The sequence below is a fragment of the Sordaria macrospora genome, chromosome 2 (assembly GCF_033870435.1).
Source record: "Sordaria macrospora chromosome 2, complete sequence".
NCBI classification, from domain to species: Eukaryota; Fungi; Ascomycota; class Sordariomycetes; order Sordariales; family Sordariaceae; genus Sordaria; species Sordaria macrospora.
In genome coordinates, this window is record NC_089372.1 from 684,998 (window position 1) to 709,066 (window position 24,069).

Below are 24,069 nucleotides of genomic sequence, written 5' to 3' on the forward strand. Positions count from 1 at the left end.
ATTCTGCAATCGTGTGTCGTTGACAAAATCTCCAGTATGTTACGATGACGACCTGGAGCCTCGACCATTGTACGTGAGATGCAACCAGTGCCAAGCCCGTCGTGCCGTGTGTCATCCGCGTGGAGACACAGAACCCTGTGAGTATTGCCATGGGCAAAGTCTGCGTAAGTCGAGGTTGATACCTTTTCCGTGTCCAGGCTTCCTCTCATCCGTATTACTAACGATTGCTAGTTTGCTCTTTCAAACAGGCCAAGAGACCATCACGATTATCACAGCGGTCATCTTGAGGCAAAGGATAGCAAACACAAAGGGTTTTGTGAAGTCAGCTTGGTGGGATCACGATGGCGGAGCAGGAGGCGGAGGACTATAGGATGAACCGGGCCCGGAAGTTTCTAGGCACTCTGTTCATTTTCGGAGACACTTGGTCGGGTGTACTCATGCCCGTCGTCCGTGTTGTCATCTCCAGATAGTCGGACATCGAGCCTTAAGAGTGAAGATTGGAGTTTAGTTTGTCAGAATCAGTAGCGTTTAATCCACGAAGCGAAATTTTCATCACCATGGTCATGACGCTTGACATCCTTCGTGCCCTGGTGTAGTAATGGTAGTTACTGCCCGATTCGTACAGGCACATATGCGTTCCTCTTAAATATCACCTATCCAAAAATTAAAATAACTGGAGGCGTGAAGAATAATAAGTACAGGTATGATCTACAACTGAATGTATGCATGGACACTCCAATAATGAAACCTACACCGGAGCCAAACCTCCCTTGTTTGCGCCTGTAGCTAGCTACCTGCCATGACTCAAAGAGCGAACTCAATCGAGAGGCAAAAAAAAAAAAAAAAAAAAAAAAAAACCCAACTCATCAAGTGAAAGCAGAGATAGTACGGCCGGACGAGCTCTGGACACACACAGTCATTGAGCGAAATACTACTACTAACCGAACAGACGTTTGTTTACCATATAATGTTCTCATATCCTTGATTCAGTTTCTTTCCTATTTTGGTTGCCTGTACATATATAGGTACGTACATATAGCTACAAGAACATGGAAGGGATGATAGTGTACAATTTTTATTTCTGCCTGCCTGCCTGCCTGTCTGTTTCTAAGCTCGAGCGAGCATGGTTCAGTTCTCTTTTGGCATTTATTCTTCCCCGTTTACATGAGGCACTAACAAAAAAGAATAATCATGTGTCAGTTCTCACCAGACCTGAAGTTGCGTCCTTTTGGCCCGTTTTCATGTCAAGTCAAGACTCTATCTTAGAAAGGAACCTCCTTTTGAGGACCTTCTTCTTCTTGTCTGCTTTTGTCCTCCCGTTCATTTTTTTTCTTTTTCTTTTCTTCTTCGTCCCTTGTTTTCATATCAAAGCCGAAACCATAGCAACCATCTTTTTCATTATCCCGTGCTTTTCTTTCTCGCGCAAGTCTGCACAGCTCATAAGGAACTGCACCTGTGACATGCAACACAACTTAAGCAGCTCAGCTCAAGCCAACGGCATTGCGTATTTATTGTATGTATGGTTGATCACCCAGTGCAGATCTTAAATCCAAGATTTTTAAACTGAAGTCTTGGCATATATCCAACCCAGGACCCCGTTTAGTACTGGTAACTTCAAAGTCCACTCCATTATTCAACGGATTTTAGCCTACTGACTGTTATGTATACATATGGATACAAAGGAGATGGGCGTAGTGTACCTCTAGTTGATCACGTCTGTCAGGTTTAGTTCAACAAATTTCAGTTCAGCGTGTATCCAGGACCTGGTACTGGACTCTTCAAATTTCACTCTGAAAACCAAGGATTATACATTTGAGATACACAAGGAGACAGAGTTTAAAAAAAGCCAAGCTAGATAGTATCCAAACAGTAACGACAACTGGAGAGAGAGAGAGATGGAGAAAAAGATATTAAAGATACAAGAAGAGGAGAAGGCGAAAGACTACCGATTTATGCGTCCTTCATCTCGGTATCTTCCTTCTTATCGTCCTTCTTCTCTTCTGACTTTTCGTCCTCCTTCTTGTCCTCAGTAGCCTTGTCACTTTCCTCCTTCTTATCCTCGGTCTTCTCCTCAGCGTCCTTCTTCTCGCCGTTTGTTGTATCCTCCTCCGTCTTCTCCTCAGTCTTGTCATCGGACTTCTCCTCGGTAGCGGCATCCTTCTTTTCCGCCTTCTTCTCCTCGGTCTTGTCCTCGTCCTTATCCTTCTTCTCCTCACTTTCCTTGGCCTTTGCCTCGGCCTTGTCCATAGCGGCCTCCTTGGCCTCATCCTCATTCTCCTTCTCCTTGACGACCTCCTTCTCCTCACCTTCTTTCTCCTCCTTGTCGTCCTCCTTCTCTTCCTTCTTCTCATCTTCCTTTTCCTCCTTGTCGTCCTCCTCATCGGCCTTCTCAGCCTTCTCAGCCTTCTCATCCTTACCCTTAACCTTCTCCCCCTCCTCCTTGACAACCTCCTCGGCCTTTTCGGCCTCCTCCTTCCGAATTTGGCCTTCCTCTCCCATCTCGCTCACCACCCTCTCCACCACCTTGACCGTCGCCTCGGGCCCACCGGGCTCAGCAGCCAGGACCTTGCCAGACTTGTCCACGACAAAGACGCCGCGGGTGGTACCCTTGGGGGCCTTCTTCAGGCCGATGGCGCCAATCAAAGCATAAGAGGGGTCGCACAGCAACGGGTAGGGAAGCTTCTGCTTCTCCTTGAAGGTGGTGTTGGCTTTGGGAGAGTCAGAGGAGAGGCCGTAGATGGAGAGGCCGGTGGCGGAAGAGAGGGTGCTGTACGAGTCGCGGAAGAGGCAGACTTGTCGCGTGCCTGTGGTTGTTTGTTAGCGTTTATACTATGGGATTTCTTTGCGGTCTTCTTGACAAAAAGCGAAAACTGGGGCGAAGGATGACGGTGATTGGACAGGTGCATTGAAACGCGTGTAAGTGGGTTATACCGCGGAAGTGCTATACCGCCCGCTCGCTCCCGCTAAAAACGGCTACGGCTAACGCATGCGTTGCAAAGGGGCGGAAGGGTTGGTGAATGGTGAATTGACAAATGGGAGTTGAATGAACATGAAGCCAGTGAATGAGAGGTTGCGGTGTGTGACTTGAGCGAATGGGAAAGCTGTGAAGCGCAAACACACATTGCAAACTCATACATTCCTGTCCTCATGATCTCTCAAAGTGGACAAAAAGCAGAACAGCGGATGGTAAAAACTTACAGCCAGGAGTAGAAGCCTTGGGATAAGTAAACAGCACCACACCAGCCTTGCTCTCCTCAACGAGCTTCTTCAAGCTGGTCTTGGTGCCGTCATTGGTCTCAACCTCACCGCCAAAGTTGTCCAGGTCAATGAGGTCGCCGACCTTGGGGTTTCCGGCCAGAGCCGTAGCCGCCTTCGAAGCGCCGTTGGCAACGGCCTCGGCAGCCGCCTGGGCAGCGGCGGTGGCGGTCTCGGTGGTGACCTCAGCGGCATTGGAAGCGATTTCGGCAGCCTTGGAGGCGGCGTCCTCAACTTGAGCCTTGGCCTTGGCAGCGGCCTTGGTGGCCTTGGTGGCCTGCTTCTTCACCGGCGCAGGAGGCGGAGGCGGGGCCTTGCGCTTGCGAAGCTCAACGGGCATGGTGATGGTTGTCTTTGTGGACTTTGCGCGGGTGAAGCTGGAAAGTGGAAGCTTACACGCGAGTGTAAGAGAAAGGGGATAAAGAGCTATAGAAGATAGCTGGTGGTTGTGTAAGTGATGAGATCGCCGTAAGTATGCGACTGAGATACAGTTGAGAGTTGATGAGGAAATGGTGAAAGAAGGTGAGAGGAATGGGGGAGAGAAGAAAGAGAAAAGGAGAAAAGGATGGAAAGAAAGAGGTGTGTCGTTGTAAACAGGACAGGACGTTGAAGGTGGTTGCGCAAAGCTCTGACCAATCAGGAAGCAGACGCGGTGAAGCTCGAGCGAGAAGCGGGCTCGAGAGCAGCAGAGAGGCAGAGAGAGCAAGCAGTTGGAGACGGGAGGCACTCAGTTGGCAGTGAGTGTCTGTATGAGTACCTGCACCTGTCTGTACAGTCTGTCTAGTCCGTATGGGGCGACACTTTGGGGATGGATAAAAAAAGAGCAAAGAAACAGGAAAGAGGGTCTGGATGGAGGACGATCGCGTAACACGTCTAGTTAGGGGTGACTTGAGACACCTGGATGGTGTTGACTATACAACAGGTATAGCTCCAACAGATGGGGTATAACATCAGGTACATGGATATCGGATGCCACACTGACATAACGGATGGCGTACGTACAGCTCCCGTCGCTATTGCGACAAGAACAGGGCAACGAATGGTTGGGTGGATTACTAGTTGGGGTTCTCTTTGGAGCTAGAACATCATCAGCTCTTCTTGTGTAATTACATTCTTTGAACTTTCTCGGCTGGCAATTCAACTCGAATTGATACAGCATTGATGAAGTAGACACTTCAGCGACTCTCTCAGTCTTCAAGTCATGTGAACTGACGCCATGTTGTAGCCCGTAAAAGAGAGGGAGGGGGCAGGAAAGGGGAGCCGGACTGGATCCGGGGTCCCGAAATGCGGTCCTGTGCTTGCTTTGCTTCTCATCTCTTTTCTGGAACGACGCGGCCGGCGGCAGCAGTGTGGATTGTTGTCGGTGGATGCCGTTAGAGACAAGGAAGGACAAGAGACAGGAAGTGGTCCAGGCTTTTGACGTACGGTCAAGCATAAAAGCTGGCCCGTGCATGAGCGTCGTCCCTTGACCAACGTCAACGATATCGCAACAATAGCTGGCAGGTGACAGGAGCAGCTTTGCCGGCTGTCAGGCCAAGCTCCCGGCAACTGCTCGTGAGAGCATCACGAACTCCATCATCCTTGGTGGTCAGGTCCCCTCGGAATCCACACCTCGTCGTCGTCGAACCCGCCCACTTATACACCAAGATAAACAAACGGGTTCTAGACAGCCGCCACCATGGCTTCCAAAGTCGTCACCGGCGTGGTCAAGACCACTGCAGGCGGCGTTGTGCCTGTCGGCCAGGTGAGTGATCAATCGCATCCATATCACCACTTTCCCAAATCGCAGTCGCATTGTCGTTTCCAAAACGACTTCCACTATGATGTTGCCCGACTCATGTCCCTACATGCCCGTCCAATTGTCTCCACCTATAAGTAGTCACTAACACCACCGTCAACCCCCAGAAATACACCGTCCAATCCGTCGGCATCTGGGACCGCATCCGCCGCGCCTTCGCCATCGACCCCAACCGCTCCAACGGCATTCCTTTGAACCCCTACAATCGCATCCCAGCTCCGGGCTCCCTCGACCCCCTTTCGTACGACGACCCCGTCACCTATCCAGCCGGCGACATCGCCGACAACCCGTACTGGAAGCGTGACGCGCGGCGCAACTACCCGCGCCTGTCCATCGTGGGCCAGGCCGAGGCCGTTGCCTTGCTGAGCGTCGGCAGCGCGAGCCACCCCCGCATGGAGCTGGTGGGCGAGAGCGGGAGCAAGCAGCTTGTTGCGGCGCAGGAGGCCGGAAAGCAGGGAGGGTTGGCCAAGTACTTTGAGGGCAACGGGGTGGAGGCTGGGAAGCTGGTGCTTGCTGAGACGGGAGGTCTGCCGCCGCTGCCGAGTGGTGAGAGGTTGACGCAGGAGGGAAAGTGGGATGTGCATAAGTATCAGTTGGCTGAGGAGCCTTCTTATTCTGAGGCGTGAGTCTTTTCTGTCCTGGGGTTTTGTGGTGGGCAAGATTGGAGAAATGATGCTAACTGGTGTGGTTATAGCTACCCTTGCAGGTCGTTCTCCTGAAGTGGAAGGAAGGAAGGAAGGCTGAGGAGACGAGCTTGTAAAGCTGAAAGGGATCACAGAACCTTTGAAGAGTAACAACAGAGACCGGAAACCAGAAACCAGATACGTTCAGGCTGGTGTACATAGCAGGCAACCAAGCAAGCAAGCGGTAGACGGAACGTATAGACATTGCTTAGATTATGGACCCTCGGCATTCAAAACCTGAAGGGGTATGTGGTTTTTATCAGTGATACTGCCGTCTGTCTGGGACTCATAGCCGAGGAGATATGACACCCTGCGACGAGGAATATCCATCCGGCTTGCCAGCACATGATGTGTTCTGGGCTTCCTCTACGTTCCTCATTTCTATGCAACAGCTGCCCTCTCAGAACCCTTGTGTGGCATCCAGACTACATCCATCCTCAGCAGCTCAGAACCTGCCCTCTTTCCCCATATGGCATCCCTCACCTCCCGGTCTCCCGGTACTTCATTCCCACCCGTGGCCCTTGTCCAGCTCAACCCCATCTCTTAAGCTTAGACCTCATTCCCAATCTTCCCCAAATCCACACCAGCAATCAGCGTCCTTGCTCCGGTGCCAGAGCTCTCCCCCGGACTCCCTACCTCCAAACCCGAAGCCTTCCCATCAGCCGCACCAGCACCACCACCACTCTTCGCCTTACTAACCTCCCCAACCATCCTCTCCACAATCTTCGCCTTCCCCTGCGCCCTCTTTAGTCGATCATCGAAATCGTTGACCGCCTCATCTGTGTTCTCTTTGGCAAGCGTGTCGGTCTCGACGAGCGCAAAGAGGGTTGTGATGTGTTTCTCCAGACGGGTGTTGTTTGGGAGTAACTTTAACTCGTCCTTGTTTTGCTCCTTCTTGCTTGGCGAGTTTGATAGGCTCAAGTTGTCTACTGCCGAGCTGAGAGTTTGACTTGGTTCCTTTCCTTCCTTTCCTTCTTCTGTGGTGCTGGACTGAGGTTGCGGCTGGCCTTGAGGCTGGCCTTGGGACTGGCTTTGCGACTTAAGATATTCCCCCCTGACACCCTGTTTGGAGGGTAACCGGTTCGCCCAAACAATAGCCCGTCCATGTAAGCGACCACTCTGCACGAACTTCTGGAATCCCTTTTCCAAACCGAGCTGCCGGCCTTCGGTGCGCCCGGCTTTGACGCCGTCGGATACGCCTTGGGCGTAACCTTGTTGGTAGAAATCTTCTTCTAGGTTGAGGAGGGAGGAGGAGAAGTCGAAGGGGTCCGTGTTGTCGGTTTGGGGTTGGGGTTGGTGTGCCATTTTGATGGTAGATTTGTGTTCTGTATTTTGAAAATTGGGTAGTGTCTGGTGTGGTAAGGTATTCGGGTACCAAGACTGTAAGGGTACAAGAGGAAATTCGTAGTGTTCTTGGTTGAAGTTTGATGTGGTTGTGGTTGTTGACGATGTGGTGAAGGTGATGAGGGAACAATGAGAAGTTTTAGTGGGGTGAATGAGTCCTGGTGTGGGGCGAAATTTTGTAATTCTAGGTACCTTTGGCTTTGTAAGCCGCTGTCTGTGAGAACCTCGAGCAATGTGAAGACGAAGAAAAGCTCACTTGGGCAGACATGAAGAGACTGAATGACTTCCAAGTTCCTTTGGATATTGCCATTATGTTTTTATTGCTTTGATACACCTGTGCATGAGTTGTTAGGTGCTCGTCAACAACAGCTACCCAATACAGCCACAAGTAAACAGACCCTTATTCTGCCAAAAAAGATATCCCAAAACGCTCCCGACGCCATGATCGAACCCCAATGCATTTTCGCTCGACAACAAAGAGAACTTTCTCAACACTTTCAACACTCCCTCTCCTAAATGCGAACACTCAGTACTTCCTCTCCTTCGGTAACTTCTTAGCCGTCATACTCTCCACATCTTTAGCATCATAATAATGCCCTCCAAACTCCGTCAACCACTTGGGATCAATCGGAATAACACTCCTGACAAACTCCTTAGTCGTGACCACCAGCTCATGATAGATAATGACCTTGGGCGGTGGATCCATCCCCTTGACCACCGAGCTCGGGTGCACGTACACCGTCATGTTATTCTTCAGCGTCCTATATCCGTCTCCGCCCCTGTTGAGTCTAGCAGCATTGAGGAAGAAGGCCGCTGTCAAGGCGCGAAGGATGGGCTGCATGTTGGATACGCCGCCACACGTGGATGTTGACCCCTCGAGAACGCGATCGCACAGCTTGGCGAGCTGATCGCGGACGTCACGAGCACGGGTAAGCGAGCGCTGGGTGAGGAAGTTCTCCTTGGCCCAGATGGGGGAGTAATCGGCGTCCACCCATTGATTGTAGACGTTTAGTAGGGTCAAGTGGTCGCCGCCATCTTTGACAGTGAAGCGGGCGCGCGCACTGTCGGCGTGTACCTTCTTGTCCTTGGGACAGAAGAACAGGGTGGCTACCTCGCCAAGCATGGACACGATGGTGAGCATCTCGTCAACGCAGCCCTCGGTCGTAGCGGCGATGAGAGCCTTGGCTAGCATTGGCTCTGCGGGGAACTCGCCCATTTGCCGGCCGACGCGGGTGAGTTGACCGGCGGAGTTGAGGGCGCCTAAGGCGTAGAGCATGTTGAGGGACTTGATGAGGAGTTCGGTTGGTGGGGGGTCGAGGAAATCGAAACCCAAGAGGTCTTCGATACCGAGGGCTTTAAGTTGGAGGACGACGCTGGATAGCGAGGTTCGTTGGATTTCAGGTGTGGGTGACTCGTCCATCTCGGAGAGGTAGGCGAACTTGGTGTAGAGACGGAAGCATTTGCCTGGGCGGACACGACCGGCACGACCCATACGCTGGTTCGCGGCGGCTCGTGAGCATGGCACTACAGCGAGCGTGGACTGTCCTGTCGTGCCGACGGGGCTGAAGGTGTTCTCCTTGACGTAGCCGCAGTCGATAACATACACGATACCATCAATGGTAAGGGATGTCTCGGCGATATTTGTCGAGAAGACCACCTTTCTAGCTCCTGGTGGTGTCGGCTCGAAGATCTTGGCCTGCAGTTCCGAGGGCATGTTGGCGTAAATGGGTAGAGGTATGATTTCGGGTACTCGACTACCCAGTTTCCGTTTGATCTCTTCTACTCGCTCGCATGCCTTGTCAATTTCTTCTTGACCTGTGAGGAACACCAGGATACCGCCCTCTGGCTGTGTAGCATGGATCTGGAACACAGTCACCAAACTGGCTTCCAGGTAGTTACTTTCTGGCGCTGAAGTGTAGTATACGTCAACCGGGTGGACACGACCGGGAACGTTGAAGATGGGCGCATCATCGAAGTACGTGCTGAATTTTTCGGCGTTAAGCGTAGCGGACGAGATGATAAGCTTCAGATCCGGCCTCGCCCTAGTGAGATCCTTGATGAGAGCTAGTAGAATATCGGTATGGACTGTTCTCTCGTGGGCTTCGTCAATCATGATGGCGGAATAACCCTCTAATGTTGGCGATGTAACCATTTCTCTCAGTAGCATACCATCCGTCATGTACTTGAGGATTGTCTTGTCGCTTGTGCAGTCCTCGAAACGGATCGAGTAACCGACTTCCCTTCCAACCTTGACTCCCATTTCATCAGCCACACGAGCAGCAACACTCATGGCAGCAACACGACGCGGCTGCGTACAGGCAACCTTCATGCCGCCCTCGGTATATCCAGCCTCATGAAGGTACTGGGGTATTTGAGTTGTCTTTCCCGAACCAGTCTCACCGACAAGGATAAGAACTTGGTACTCTTTGATCGCATCCAAGAAGGCGTCCCGGTAAGCGTACACGGGAAGACTCTTGCGTACTTCTTGTATCGACTTGGCTGCCCTCTCGGCCGCTTCGATCTTCTCCTTCAGTATCCTCTGCTCGGGAGTCAACCCGTCGGTTGGTTGGATGAACTTGGCCGCAGCATCACAGACAAAGTTGATGGCATCCTCGTCCAGCAAGAAGTCATATTCTCCCCCGTCTTCGCGCTCGCCTCGCGATGAGATTTGCGCCTTGGCCTTGACAGTCTGCTCGCGCTCCCATTCGTCGTATTCGGTAACCATCTTTTCGTTGCCGTACTCGTCCCTCTCAACGTGACGGCTGTATAGAGCCTCCTCTTTCTTCTTGGTGTCGGTGCCATACTGGTCTGGTAGGCGGTAACCGTCTTGGTAGTCGTCAATGCGTGCTCGCTCCTCGGCCAGGCGCAGAATCTCTCTGTTCCTTGCGAATTCAGCCTTCTCCTTTTCGGACAGACGGACCCCGGATCGCAACTCGGCTGTTTCCTCGGCGACTTGTTTTCGTAGGAGGGCGAGCTTCTCTGTCTCTCTCTTCTTGAGGTAATCGTATCGAGACTTCATTCTCAGGTCGGAGATCTTGGGGTCTTCGCGTTCACGTCTCGAGTCTGACCGGCTGTCATCTTTGCGTGGTGATCGCGAGCGGGACCGGCGTCGGGTCGAATCGTCGTCATCGTGTCGCCTGCTCTTGTGTCGGCGCGGAGACCTTGATCGGTCGCGCGATCTGTCGCGTTTCCTGTCCCTTTTGCTGTCTCTGTCTCTGTCTTTCCTGTCGCTCTTTGAGGGCCCAGCAGACTCGTCGTCCATAGGGACGAAGGCATATCGTTTTGACGCCATTGTGTGTGTGTTTGGCCAACCGCGACAGTAGCTCTGTGTTTGTTGACCAGTTTTGGTTGGTGATGGAAGGCGGCAACATTAACTGAGAACCTTGGATGGTGCATCACTGAACTGTCGAAGCACTGGAATCCTTATCTTATCGGCCTGTTGCAGTGTCTCGCCCCGCTAGCCTCAGCTTGGGTTAGGCATGTGCTTCACCGACCGGGGTGTCTTCCTTCGATCCAATCAGCTAACATGCTTTTGGTAGCGACCAGGTGGCATCTTCCCCGATTGAGACGCCAAGTCACCTTTGCCAGTGCCGAGTCGCGGAGGTACAAGATACTTTGTCCTTTGACCACGCTGGCTGCTGCTGTTCATCGCGAATGTATAAGTGGAATCTTCCATCCCAGGTACCTTTTTGGCCTCGACAATTTCCCATATTCACAACCTTATCGCAGTCACCACGTCACCGACGTGGAATGGCCTCGACGTTTAAGATTCTAGTCGTTCTTTACTCGATCTTACTTGGCTCACACCATTGATACTTGGTCCCTTTATCTACCTTGTTAAGGACACCGTTCCTTATTCACGGCGTCTACTCCAGCATATAGCAACGAGTTCACCATGTGGTTCAAGAAGGGAGCCTTGTTGGCTCTCTTAACACTTGCGCAGTTTGCGCTCGGTATCGAGGATTACTACAAGGTTCTCGGCATCAACAAGCAAGCCTCGGACAAGCAGATCAAGTCGGCCTACCGCCAATTGTCCAAGAAATATCACCCCGACAAGAACCCGTACGTTCCTTATCTCTGCCTTTCTACCTTCCCCTTTCCAATGCTCACCGACTAACCTTGACGACTTGCAACAGAGGCGACTCAACAGCCCACGACAAGTTCGTCGAAGTATCCGAAGCCTACGAGGCCCTCATCGATCCCGAATCCCGCAAGATCTACGACCAGTACGGTCACGAAGGCCTCAAGCAGCGTCAGCAAGGCGGTGGCCAACAACACCACGACCCGTTCGATCTCTTCTCTCGCTTCTTCGGCGGCGGTGGCCACTTCGGCAACCAGCCCGGCCAGCGACGCGGCCCCAACGTCGAGCTCAAGGTCGGCATCTCCCTCAGCGACTTCTACAACGGGCGCACGACCGAGTTCCAATGGGACAAGCAACAGATTTGCGAGGAGTGCGAGGGCACGGGAGCGGCGGATAAGCACGTCGATACCTGCGACGTCTGTGGTGGACACGGTGTTCGGATCGTCAGACACCAGCTGGCGCCGGGCATGATTCAACAGATGCAGGTGCAATGCGACAAGTGCGGCGGAAGGGGCAAGAGCATAAGGCATAAGTGCCCCGTTTGCCAAGGCAAGAGGGTGTTGCGGAAGATGGCGACGGTGGGACTGAACGTTGAGCGTGGTATGGCCGAAGGGTCAAGGATCGTATACGAGAACGAGGCGGACGAGAGCCCGGATTACGTTGCTGGCGACCTGATCGTTACGGTCGTGGAGAAGGAGCCAAGTGTGAACCCTGAGGAAGACAACCCGGATCATCTCGATGGCATCTTCTTTAGGAGGAAGGGCGACGATTTGTTCTGGAAAGAGATCATCAGCCTCAGGGAGGCGTGGATGGGCGACTGGACAAGAAACATTACACATCTGGATGGACATGTGGTTAGGCTTGGAAGGCAACGCGGCGAGGTGGTGCAGCCAGGTCACGTCGATACGATACCAGGAGAAGGCATGCCCAAATGGCACGAAGATGGTGACAGCGTTTACCACAAGACGGAGTACGGAAATCTCTACGTCGAGTATACAGTGGTGTTGCCAGACCAAATGGAAAGCGGCATGGAAAAGGAGTTTTGGGCGTTATGGGAAAAGTGGAGGGGAAAGATTGGAGTTGATCTACACAAGGACAGCGGGAGGCCTGAACAGCCAGTGATCCATGATCATGATCATGAGGGACACGAGCATGAGGAGTTATAGAGCAGGCGGGTTGATTTTATATAAGGGTTATGTACCGACCATATGATACACGTCAATAGAGATTTAATCCCATAGGCTTTGACTTGAGCTTGGATTCGTTGGTCGGTATCTGATGTTTAAAATTCCATCATCTCCCGGCAAGCTCACTAGCTCACGTCAAACAATATGCATACAACCGTCTTAAACACTTCGACGGATGGGATTAAGGCAACTTAATGAAGCATATCCTGTCACAGTAAACGACGAGCTCAGTTGAAGTGTCACTATAGACCATTCTTATGTTTGCTGGCATGATCTCCAGTAATTCTCACCTCACTGCTCATCAGATTGGCCGAGTCGACATCCAACTGTTTGGATATTTCAGGGGCAAAGCATCTCAGGGGCAACCACAGCCCGGGAGCTTGGGCCAATAACGCGGGACGGAGGGCGGCGAGTCCGGTGTCATTGGCTGCATAGGTTCGGGGCCCCGCTAAAACTTTACGATCCTTCGAACACCTCGTCCACGGGGGCGGAATGTCAATTGGTGTGGGACAGCGGTGAAAGGCCCGCCGCCACTGCCCGTCCAGTGTTCGGGCATCCTGCCCCTGGATTGTCCACTGTTCGCCAAGACGTTCCAGGCTTGTGGGATTGCTTGACAACAACGCCCACTCTCCTTATCTGTCTGTTTACACGTGTGGGACAGACAGCTTGGTGCTACTCTGAAAGAAAGTTGTTGAGTAGTTGGACCCTGAATTACATTCCAATTTCACCATCTCTCTCTTTCATCCTACTCTACACCTTCTTTTTCAGTTCCCTTCATTCTTTACCGTGGAATAGTTGGGTTTCAGTTGTCTCTTGGGAACCGCACACTCGAACATTCATCTTCCCACGAGTTCCGAAGTTGTAACGACCAGCAACAACATCATGGCCGCCTCAGCGGTAACGACGGCCACCACGGACTCGTCGTCCAAGCAACGGAAACAACAACAGAATGACAAGCTAGAGACCACTGGCGCTGCCAGCGACCAGAACGATGCTCTCGAGAAGGACTTCTTTTGGACTTATACCGAGGAACCTCACCGGACGCGGCGCATGGCCATTATCAAGGCGCATCCAGAGGTACGTTGTTTCCCGTCAGACAGACCACTTAGACACTACTCCTAAGATGAATACTAATTCTTATGCTTCAATGACAGGTTACCAAGCTCTGCGGTCCCGAACCTTTAACCAAATGGGTCGTCCTCGGCGTCGTCTCGCTCCAATTCCTGCTCGCCCATCTCCTGCGCGACACCTCCTTCTTCTCGTGGAAGTTCTGGCTCACGGGCTACGTCTTCGGCGCTACCTGCAACCAGAACTTGTTCCTAGCCATCCACGAGATCTCCCATAATCTGGCCTTCCGCTCGCCTACCGCCAACAGGCTCTTTGCTATTATCGCCAACTTGCCTATTGCTGTGCCGTATAGTGCTTCTTTCCGGGTAGGTTTATCTTCCCCTTCCCTCTTCTCCCTCCCCTCCTCTCTTTGGGCCCGGTAAACAACAGCTAACAAAGTATAACAAAAAACAGCCCTACCACCTAACCCACCACAAATCCCTCGGCGTCGACGGCCTCGACACCGACCTTCCCACCGCCTTCGAAGCCGTTTTCCTCGACTCCATCCTCGGCAAAGCCTTCTTCTGCACCTTCCAGATCTTCTTCTACGCCCTGCGTCCCATGGCCATCTACCGCGTACCCTTCACCTGGGTGCACTGGCTCAACCTCGTCATCCAGCTCTTCGTCGATTACTCTCTGGTCTTTTTGTTGCCAGACTCCTGGTTCACAGTTAACTCCCTCCTCTACTTTTTGTTGTCATCCTTCCTCGCCGGCAGTCTGCACCCCACAGCCGGCCACTTCATCGCAGAGCACTACGTCTACGAAAAGATCACCCCCGAGGCGCGCGACCCTGCGAACAAGATCCCTGTGCCGGAGACGTTCAGTTACTATGGTCCATTGAACTGGGTTACTTATAACGTCGGGTTGCACAACGAACATCACGATTTCCCGGCCATTCCGTGGACCAGACTGCCAAAGCTGTACGAGATTGCCAGCGAGTTCTACGAGGGACTGCCGCAGCATCGCAGCTGGACGCATGTGATTTGGCAGTTCATCTTTGATGAGGAGATTGGTATGCGGTGCAGGGTCAAGAGGAAGGTCGGTGGAAGGGTAGTGGGCGGTGGGAGTGCTAGTGCGAAGCCCCAGGCGAAGGAGGCCGGGTGGGGGGATGATGAGATTGAGGCTTAGACACTTCTTGGACCTGGGGTTGATAGACCCAAAAAGAGCAGAGCAAGTAGAGTAGGATTCACTGTACATGTATGATGAATGAACATAACAATGAAACAAGGATGGTTTTGGTTCTGAAAAGCAAAGCAAAGACATGGGAAATTCGGTCGGGTTGGACTTAATGGGTTCGGAATAACCGGTTGCACGACTACCTACCTATGGAAAAGCAAGCGGGAAAAGGCCTCCGAAAGGATAGATATACACACATTAATGAGCATAGTACAACAAGAAGAGATACTGTCTATACCTACTGCATCAATAATATCTACTGTAGTACAAAAAGACAGCAGTTCATAGATTATCCGTCGTTGTTGAAGCTATGACATCTGAGGTCATCCCAAGCTCCGCCCTGGACAAGCTCCACACCCAGGATATCCATGTCAACCTCCACCCTTCACACCACCCAAAAACACTGGAAAAATCTGCAAAAATAGAGAAACTTCAGAAACTCTGAAGGATTTCGAAATCTCGATCCACCCAGGGGTCGAACCTGGAACCTCCTGATTCGTAGTCAGACGCTCTGCCATTGAGCCAGCGGACCATGTGTTTTTGTTGTATATTTGTCATTTTGCATTACCTTATGAAGTGGCACTAGACCTTTTGCGCTCCTCCAGTATAAAAATTAAAATATGCATTCATCTTCGTATCTGTCTCTCTGTCTGCCCGTCTGCTGTTTGACACCATGTAATACTGCAATAAAAACAAAACCATGATGCTCACCGTGTACCCAACCAAGCAATCCATACCAAGTTACCAACCCAGCCAAAAACCAAGAGTGATTTGAAAGACGGGCTTGAAAGACCATATCCCATAACCGGGAAAGCCATACAACTCTGCCTTGATTCCATGCGTTCCATGCTTGCGTGACAATAACAAAGGGAGAAGAAAAGAGGAGAAGGACCTGATACCTCTTCATGCCCAACGGAGATTGCCGTGTCGTGGTTTCCTACCACCTGGCATACTCGATACTCATCCTGACGGGAGCTCGATATGCGTAACTCAACCAAGTCAAAACAATCCAACCCTAAAATCCATGCCATTAGGTTCAGTTATCCATCCATTCAGCTATAATGGTAATCGTGTTCGACACTGAAAGCTAGGAGGCTCGTTGCCTTTCCTTACGCTTGCTTAGTGCTTCTTGTATTTCTGTTCATACCATCGTTGTCAGTAAACTGCTATCAAGTCGTGTAGGAAATGGATAAAGACATACCGCCTCAATCCTCTTCCGATGATTCGGATCCAACGCATTTGTCGCACCCAGCAACGTCTGCCCAATAGCCTTGCTCACCCCGATCGCCGGCCTGAACAAAATCGTCGGCGCCTGCATCAGTACCGCCTTCGCCGCTCCCTGCGCGCTCGAGCTCTCCATCACTTCAGTAGGCACCGCAATGATCGCGTCTCTGGCAATCGCAATATCCCGAGACAAACTGGCGTAGGCGCCACGCATGCCTTGCATGATACCCAAGGGTTGGTCGGCGTAGAGACTGATTGCCTTGGGTGTGTGGTCATCGGCGAACTCATCTTCGTCCAAAACGTCATAGTCTCCTCCGCCTGCTGCGGCTACCGAGGAGGATGAAGGGCCGGCGTGGGCATAGTTGTGGCTGCCTGTGGGAGGGCTCTTGGCTAGCATGCCTTCGGCGCCTTGGAGGGCGTATTGAGTACCAATGGCGAGTTTGGCACCTAGCTTGACGACTTCTGTGCCCGTGGTCTTTGCGAATGCTGTCGCTCCTTTACCGATGCTGCGGAAGATTCGACCGTCCTTCTTGTACTCCCTGATGGGAATCTCGATGAGATCCTTGAAACCAGAGCCGGCATTAACGAGCGAGCGGACAGGCGCCACGCCGGCTAGGACGCCAGGGAGTTGGGTTGACTTGACGTCGGCGGTCCAGATGTCGTTGAGCTTCTGGCCCAGCGTGTCGAGTCCAGACACACCATACAAGATAACATGTCTCAGCACGAGCCTGGAATCCTCAAGGATGACAAAGTTCATAAACTCTGTCGTACGACCAGACCTCAGCCCACCATAATCCACCCGCTTTGGCTTGAAGTCCAGCCGTATCGGCACGTCACCGACCTCGCAGCGCTGAACAAACGGCACATCGCTAGTTGACTGATGAATAGGCTGCGACTCATCCTTGAACTCAAAGAACCTCGTGATAAAGTCCAAAGCGTCCTGGTCGACGTGAAGTCTTAGTGGAAGGATGTTGACCTTGACCACAAGCTCCGTAGCCGGCAGATCAGGAACAGGCTTAACGTTGAGAACCTCAAGATGGACCATGTGCCTACTAAGCTCCCGTTCGCCTGCATCAATGTCGTACATGGCGAACTTCTTCCATGTTGAGGTCCGAATATGGTCGAAGACGTCCAAATCGTGGATGCGAACATCAATGGTGTTGATCGTCTCGTTGCCGGGTGGGAAGGTCACCACGTCGATGTTGACGCCCTTCAGCTCGAACGTGATCTTGTGGTTCTTACTGCGGCTAAGCTTCAGCGTCTTCCCCCTTGGCCGCGATTGACGGTGTCCTGAAGCGCGGGCAGTCGAGGTGGTGAATGCCGTGGTGGCAATGGACTCGGTTTCGGTGGTGGTGTCCTGGTACTGCAACTCCTGGTTTATAGCTCGTCGGAGGTTGGTTGGGTCACCGTTGGGTCCCACCGCGATATAAATCGAGTTGAACAAGCAGTCATCAACGACGGATGCTTCATCTCCTTCGTCCTCATGAGTGTGGCGTTCAGCTCGAGCCTTGCGTTCGTATGCCTTAGCCTCCACATCCTGGACCGCCTTGGTGATAATCTCCCGCGTGCGAACCCAGTCGTAGCCATCGTACAGATTCCAGATGACATGAACATCCCGAACGTAGATGACAAGAGGGCTCTTTGAGACCTTGGAATCACTCGACTGTTCGTAAAGGTTCTTCCTCGAGTTCCAGCGGGGCGTCGTGTGCTGAACCGGTTCAGAAGAGAAGTAATTCTCCTGGATATCCAGGTCACTCTCACTCTGGCTGCTAGCCGGAGGCTCGTCAAGGTTTGCTGCGCTGACGAGCATGCCGTCCTTCGTATTCTCCACCTCAATATCGCCGTCCAGTATCGAACTGTTAGTAGCATCAAATAGCTCCTCTGCGACACCATACCCCTCTGACTGTACCTCGAGATGCTCCGTGCTTCCTATGCCATAGTAGTCATCGTCGTCTTCATTCCCGTACTCCATGCCTTGAGCACCGGCAAAGTCATTGTCAAAGTCATACTCTCCCTCTGCTCTGCCAAAAGCATCATGGGTAATAGACGCAAACAGGTCTTCAACAGGCAACACGGATGTCCTGTACTTGATCTCCTTGCTAGGGGGAGTCGGTGGCGTGAGTGCGTTGGCCAATGAGATAAGTGTCTGTGTCGAATCCGCGCAAGTCTCAAGAACAAGCAGGTCATCACGGACAGACACCTCAACATGAGATTCCCCATCATCATCCTTGCCAACCTTGACGACAGCCTTTGCGGATGATATCTCGCAAATGCTGACGAATCCCTTTTTGCAAAGTTCATGAGCCTGAGGGGTGCTCATGGCTGGGGTGCGTCCTCGTGTGTTGATCTGGACGTCTTGCAGGGTTTTCACATCGTCAATGAGAAGAATGCACGCCTTCTTCAAGGTTGCTGTAGCGTCAAGAGTGTTGTCCTTGCCGGGAATGGCTTCCAGATGCGAGTCTGCAAGTACGATAGCCAACTTTGAAGGTCGTCCAAGAGGGTTGAGGCCAATGACGCAGTCGCGGAAGGCAACATCAAGTTTTATGGGCTTGAACTCCTTTTCCACCACTGGGCTCTCTGGCGTGTCTTGTCTCCTCAGAGCGGCAGTCGCCTGGCCTCCAAGGTTCGCGACGGAAGCAGCCAAATGGGCATCATATTCCTCCGGTGTTGTGTCTTCCGGAGAAAGCCCCAGCACGTCCATGACTGTCGTTACTCGGTAGTCCACGTTCAGGCCGAAAAGCTTGACCTTCAACACCGGTTCGATATCGTCGATCATGCGCATCATCAGGACAGGCGCCTGCGAGGTACCCGGAGCCTTGGCAGTGAACGTGCTTACCAGCTCCTCTTTCTTCGAACCGTCCTTCTCATTCCGGTTGACCTCGATAACGCCGACCGCGACTGCCACCAACGACGGTACTGTGATCTGAGCCAACTCAACGTTTTCCAGTCGCGCGTTGACAACACCAAACCTGCCTCCGACATCAACTTCACAGTCCACGTTTTTGACCTGCCCAAGCGTAAGCAGACCTGGCCTGTCATCTTCCGGTAGATACTTTGCGACTGTCCCCAGCTTGGTAAGATCCTCCACCAAACTCGGGATACAGTCAAGCAGAGCCAGATTGCCCGCCCTCACTTTAACAATACCAACGGTCAACTCAAGAACTGACCCCTTCCTCCTCTGCCTTAGCAAGGTATCCACCATGATCTCATCCTCGTCCTCATCGAACTTGACCTTTGAGGGTGTAATAAGCTCAAGAAGCCGTTCGAGATCCTCGGTCCGAGGCGTCAAGACGTATTTCAGCATTGTATTAGTCAATTCTAGAATGACTGGCGGCATGGCACGGGAATTCTTCACGAAAGGTCCGGAGAGCCTGATCGTAGAAAAGTGAATGCCGATTAGTTCTTCGCGGTGTGCTAGCTTCATGGCACTCGTGTTCAGGACTGCACTGCAGTCTTTGCCGATCACGTCCACTTGCACACCGTTGATGCGCACATCAATCTTGCTCTCTGACCGCTTCTCCATAGAATCAATCGAGTCTTCGAAGCGCACGCCCCGGGCCTTTTGAGGGGGTTTCGTTGGTTTCTGTACAGCCTTCTCTACGGAGGCCTCTGACGATCCCATGTTAAGGAAACTGCTCAGTCCTCCAAACCAGCTGAATGTCTCGTCCAACCTCTGTAAATCGAGCTTCATGTAGAGAGGTAATGTCTTCACGTCAACCCGAGTCACGTCGGATGTGATAGTGGCCTTGACTGCAATGTCCTTTCCAATGGGTAACGCACCAACAGTCGATGTGGAGCTGACCAATTCAGTCTCGCTCTTGAACGAGACGATGGGTTCGTCGGCATAACCGAACGTGAACTTCTCGATGCCGATATTTACCTCCGTTTGGGATTCGGACTTCTGCGTAGATGCGTTCAAGTTCGTAAGGCTGGCCTCAAGGAGGACATCCGAGCCGAAGGCAGGTTGTCGTGTCTCAAATATCCTCTTCGCGGTATCGGCTACGCCAGCCAGCTTCTCCAGGAACTGCACGGTTACCTGTTCCAAGGTAACCTTGATATCAGGTATACTCGATTCATCCTTGGATGGCTCAATTTTCGCAGTCTCATCTGGTGACCCTTGAAATGCTTCCAGCAGCCGTGTAACGACCATGGCAAGCAGGAATCCCACTGATGAATCGAACCGCAGTGTCAGAGGCTTGAAAACGACTTCGATGCCCTCGTCATGGTGATCCTCTTCAGGTTCCTCAGGAGTTAAGAACTTTGACTGATCCGTAGTATTACTGTAATATGACTGATGAACTGAAAACGCTCCTGGAAGTTTAGGATTCGACTTCGCAAGATTAGTGACTGGTATAGGAATCTGTTGCTTTCTCGTTGACGGAACGTAAACGGAGATGGAGTCCAATGACACGATCTCCTTGACCATTCGCGTAATCCCGCGTGGTGTATCTTCGTGGTGTGGTCCATCACCTTGGATCGATTCGGGGGGAGGTCGTGGGTCAGGTAGTTCCGGGTTATCGCTGGGGGATGGTGGCAGTTCGCGTGCAACCGGAGGTTGAGTGCTCGGGGGGCTTTGCTCTGAGGCCGACTCGCCCCCGGACGATTCAGACTCCCAACCCCCTGGCATGTTGGTTCCGGGAATCATCGTTGAACGAGCATCGGAGAACGCGCTCATGTACATACTCTCGGCCTCCTCGTGGCTGTAGAGATGTGACTGTGCGAGATCCTCCACGTCAGCGCTTGGTACATCATCGTCCGACCGTACTGAACTAGCAGACGAAGATGGCGCAGAGTGTGCCGGAGACACGGCACCAGAGAGCATATCCAGAGGCTGGAAACTCGTCAGATTAAGAGCGGGTTCGGATCGAATCCCCCGCTCGTAGGACGACCATAGTTCCGGTTGATGTTGCATGACAGCTGAGTTGGCATGGTCCTGGAGAATCGGTGCGTCATGTTCCTGGTAGATGGAAGCCCTGGGCGTCGAAAGAGGCGAAGATCCATCAACATTCTCTTCGGCTTCTGGATCCCCGGTGTCGTCCTCATACGGAATATTCAAAGCATCTTCGCTATCGCGTGCCTCGTAGTGGCTCTGTGCAAGCATGTCCAGGGCTTCGATCTGATCTGGGTTTAAGCTCATATCCAAGCCCCCCATTGATGACTGCATTGAACACGACATATCGGGAAATGTTGACGGTACATCATGGGGTACTGATCCCTGGGATTTCACCAATGACTGTGCTGACTGAGTCGGTAATAGGGAAGAGAATACGTTCGCTTCCGTAATCAGGAATGCCCGGAGATTGTCCAGGAGGATATGACGCTTGCCTTCCCTCGGTACTATCGCAAGTGAGCCATTTTCTTGTTGTTCCGGTGCCATGACTCCTTCCGCAATGACCTCGTCCAGCGCCAGCTGGAGGGTAACGAGCTCGGTCGTCGATAGACCCGGTTCGACGGGTACTTCCATATCGAGTTGGAAGGTGACCTTGTGAATTCGGATCTGGAGCCTGTCGATGATGCCCTGCAGGAAGTTGGTGAAGAAGGCTGGCAACGACAAGCCCTGACCGGTGCCAAAGGTAGCAAAGGAGCCATCGTCATCAGTTTCGGAGTCGCTCATGGACTCGGCCAACGCCTCCTGTACTTCCTCAGCGAGAGCCTTTTCCAGCCGCCTCTTCTCGTCGGCCGGGACTGCCGTCTGCAGGAAAGACTGTGCTAGGTCGGCAGCAGTTGGCACAACTTCATCGCCCTCCTTGTGTGTTCCCTTCTTCTTGGCTGTTTGTTCATCCTGCTCTTGCTTTGACGCCACCCGTAACCTAACATCAACACCTTCAACGTCGATTGTTATTGAACTATTGAAGATATCGACCGGTAATGTGATGCGTAGTAGGAGGACTTTGGCCTTTTGGAACTTGAAGGTTGGGGGTAGTTTCGCTAGGGCTTCGAGTTTCTGTTGAGGGAGCAGTACCCAGTGGTTAGCGTGATGATAGAGCAGTACAGATAGGAAGCATCACGTACGGATAGAATAAGTCCAACATCACGAAACTCTAGAACAGTATTTCGCCCAATAGCAAAGTTGAGGTTGTCTAGGTCGAGTGCCTGGGAGTCGAGGATGTCTAGGCGTGCTAAGACGAAGCGAAGCAACTGCTTCGGTAGAATCGAGTTGACGAAGGATCGATATAAGAAAGACATGGTTTCGGTGGTTCGTTCGTCGGCTCGTTCGTTATTATGTTTGGGTATCGTAGGCGAGGTCTCGGGGGAACGAAGTGTGAAGCCGGCAGTGGCCGTCAAGGTATGCCGAGAGTGTTGTAGACGGTGATGGTTCTAGGCAGACAAGGTAGATGGAGCGGGAGCGTATAAGGAAGGGTATAAGTCTAGATGCCGAAGTCGGTCGGTTAACGGCACCCAACCTGTTCAGGGTCTCCGGCAAATGACTAGACACACAGTGAGATGACAAGCCTATGGGATATCGAGCGAGGATGACGAAGGGCGGACTGGATCACTGAAGAGTGTCCTCCAATGACAACAACCATCCAACAGGTAGCCGAGTAGCGGTATGGACGAGGTAGCGGAAGACGGGGAAGGTCATGATTGAGCGGCGGGCATCGCTGGGTTGTATTTGGTTTGGGAGAGTTGAAGTTGGTTCTGTCTACCTTTCTGGGGTATGTCTAACTAGTTGGTCATAGAGGGATGTATAGAGAGAGGGCTGTGAGGAGGTGGTGGTTCGGGGTGTAGTTGTCTAGGAATAGTTCCTGTCTCTTGTATGGTGTAACGGTCGGTTGCCTTATCCGTTTGTTGATAAGATAACGCGAAGCCCGGCGGCTGGTGACGTTCACGGGGCGAGAGGGAGTGGCAGAGGGGGAAGCCTATAACTGGAGCCTGTTTCGTTGTCGCTGTTTCAGGAACACTGTGAACCGGAGGCCGATCTGACGGCGTGATCTAAACCGGTCTGATGGGGGGAAAAGAAAGGTGGGAACCGTGGTTACTTGGGAAGTCGTAAAAGGTCGTGACTCAACTTGGGCCCTACTGACTGACTAAGGAAAAAGTGGCTGTAGGGAAAGAAGAAAGGTGATAAGGGTGCGCGTTGAAGAATGTGAATGTGAATGTGATTGTGAATGTGAGCACCCAAGTTGCGGGCAGAGAGATGGAGAATGGAACATGCAATGTCCAAGCAGGAGGAAGCCGTCAAGGTGCGCTTGTAAGGTAATTGATTGGCAGTGATACTTTCCAACTGAACCGCCTGGATCGCAGGCTGTGTTGCAGTGTTCAAAAGTCGTGGAAGGAACGCTTGCTTTGGTGGAGGGGCACAGGATGCACCAGAACATCAACTGCATCAACCGGGCCTCACCATGGGGGTTCTGTCATCGGCGTCCGAGGTGGTGCAAGCGCTGCGGGCAGTAAGCGATCCCTGAAAGAGCCACCATGGGAGGTGCGGAGTTCCATGTACAGGGGTCACTGCCTTTGCCGGGTGCTGGGCCAACCCCGTGACAGGCTTCAAGGGGGTCAGTATCGCCAATCAGTTGACCTTTTTCCCTTGATTCAACCTCCCATCTTGAACAACACCATTCATGTGCTTATCGGTCACGGTGTATCTTGGCCGCTCATCAGAGTTATCACATTTGCTTCCCGTTCATCGCTAAACTGCCCTTTCCAAGTTAGAGTGAGTGGCAAAGAACTTGTTTTCTTCTTCATCAACCGACGAGGAGGCTGGTCTGAGGGCTGTCTGATGCCTGAGATCTAAACCCCAAGATTCGAGAGCCCGTAGATCTATCTCCGGCTCGTCCAGGCCTCTTCCCGGCCCCCAGCCCGCTCGGTCAATGTTGTCAACTCCAGGTCAACAAGCGGGAAATCTCAAATCACTGTCTGAACGCTTGCATCAACGGAAACACCTGAAAACTGAACACTGACGTCGCCATGACTTATCATTTGTTTACTACGTCCAAACGTTCCCAAACGTTCCACAGATTTGCGAATTGTCAGGTATCACTCAAGTGCCACTGGTGTCACAAGTTCGCAACGCCGCAACGCCATCAAAAGGAGGACGATCTATCAGACCATATCTTGTGTATCCGCCACCCGATAGGCGTATCCCACCATCTTTGAACTTGAAGAAACATCGAAAGATCCAGCCTTTCGACCGTACAGCATGTGATCTCTGACGACCTCATATCAAGATATTCGCCTATTTGAAGCAGATGAAAACTTTCGAAAGGGCATAAA

The 24,069-nt window shown here is 52.2% G+C and overlaps 7 protein-coding genes and 1 non-coding gene across 8 annotated transcripts; 3 read left to right on the top strand and 5 right to left on the bottom strand.

Annotated features, from left to right (window-relative positions):
- Window positions 1-1,750: 1,750 nt before the first annotated feature.
- Window positions 1,751-3,843, bottom strand: SMAC4_05546 (uncharacterized protein). The gene is made up of 2 exons (XM_003349214.2): window positions 3,199-3,843; window positions 1,751-2,804 (listed from the first exon to the last, which is right to left on the bottom strand). The coding sequence occupies exons 1-2, from the start codon at window positions 3,593-3,595 to the stop codon at window positions 1,951-1,953; spliced, it is 1,251 nt and encodes a 416-aa protein (XP_003349262.1). The 5' UTR covers window positions 3,596-3,843; the 3' UTR covers window positions 1,751-1,950.
- An 833-nt stretch (window positions 3,844-4,676) lies between these two features.
- On the top strand, window positions 4,677-6,027 carry SMAC4_05547 (uncharacterized protein). Its single transcript, XM_003349215.2, has 3 exons — window positions 4,677-4,999; window positions 5,161-5,675; window positions 5,748-6,027. The coding sequence occupies exons 1-3, from the start codon at window positions 4,934-4,936 to the stop codon at window positions 5,770-5,772; spliced, it is 606 nt and encodes a 201-aa protein (XP_003349263.1). The 5' UTR covers window positions 4,677-4,933; the 3' UTR covers window positions 5,773-6,027.
- A 258-nt stretch (window positions 6,028-6,285) lies between these two features.
- SMAC4_12899 (uncharacterized protein) lies at window positions 6,286-7,041 on the bottom strand (the record flags this gene model as incomplete). The annotated part of the gene is made up of 1 exon (XM_003349216.2): window positions 6,286-7,041. One exon carries the CDS (start codon window positions 7,039-7,041, stop codon window positions 6,286-6,288), a length of 756 nt encoding a protein of 251 aa, XP_003349264.2.
- Window positions 7,042-7,459: 418 nt separating this feature from the next.
- Window positions 7,460-10,372, bottom strand: SMAC4_05548 (uncharacterized protein; the record flags this gene model as incomplete). The annotated part of the gene is made up of 1 exon (XM_066090308.1): window positions 7,460-10,372. One exon carries the CDS (start codon window positions 10,370-10,372, stop codon window positions 7,607-7,609), a length of 2,766 nt encoding a protein of 921 aa, XP_065945989.1. The 3' UTR covers window positions 7,460-7,606.
- A 404-nt stretch (window positions 10,373-10,776) lies between these two features.
- Window positions 10,777-12,528, top strand: SMAC4_05549 (uncharacterized protein). The gene is made up of 2 exons (XM_003349217.2): window positions 10,777-11,142; window positions 11,217-12,528. The coding sequence occupies exons 1-2, from the start codon at window positions 10,976-10,978 to the stop codon at window positions 12,325-12,327; spliced, it is 1,278 nt and encodes a 425-aa protein (XP_003349265.1). The 5' UTR covers window positions 10,777-10,975; the 3' UTR covers window positions 12,328-12,528.
- A 476-nt stretch (window positions 12,529-13,004) lies between these two features.
- On the top strand, window positions 13,005-14,893 carry SMAC4_05550 (uncharacterized protein). The gene is made up of 3 exons (XM_003349218.2): window positions 13,005-13,425; window positions 13,503-13,781; window positions 13,870-14,893. The coding sequence occupies exons 1-3, from the start codon at window positions 13,231-13,233 to the stop codon at window positions 14,581-14,583; spliced, it is 1,188 nt and encodes a 395-aa protein (XP_003349266.1). The 5' UTR covers window positions 13,005-13,230; the 3' UTR covers window positions 14,584-14,893.
- A 198-nt stretch (window positions 14,894-15,091) lies between these two features.
- Window positions 15,092-15,163, bottom strand: SMAC4_13200. Its single transcript has one exon. It is a non-coding gene; the product is annotated as a tRNA-Arg (tRNA).
- Window positions 15,164-15,175: 12 nt separating this feature from the next.
- On the bottom strand, window positions 15,176-23,156 carry SMAC4_05551 (uncharacterized protein). The gene is made up of 3 exons (XM_066090309.1): window positions 21,868-23,156; window positions 15,833-21,799; window positions 15,176-15,768 (listed from the first exon to the last, which is right to left on the bottom strand). The coding sequence occupies exons 1-3, from the start codon at window positions 22,039-22,041 to the stop codon at window positions 15,751-15,753; spliced, it is 6,159 nt and encodes a 2,052-aa protein (XP_065945990.1). The 5' UTR covers window positions 22,042-23,156; the 3' UTR covers window positions 15,176-15,750.
- Window positions 23,157-24,069: the final 913 nt, after the last annotated feature.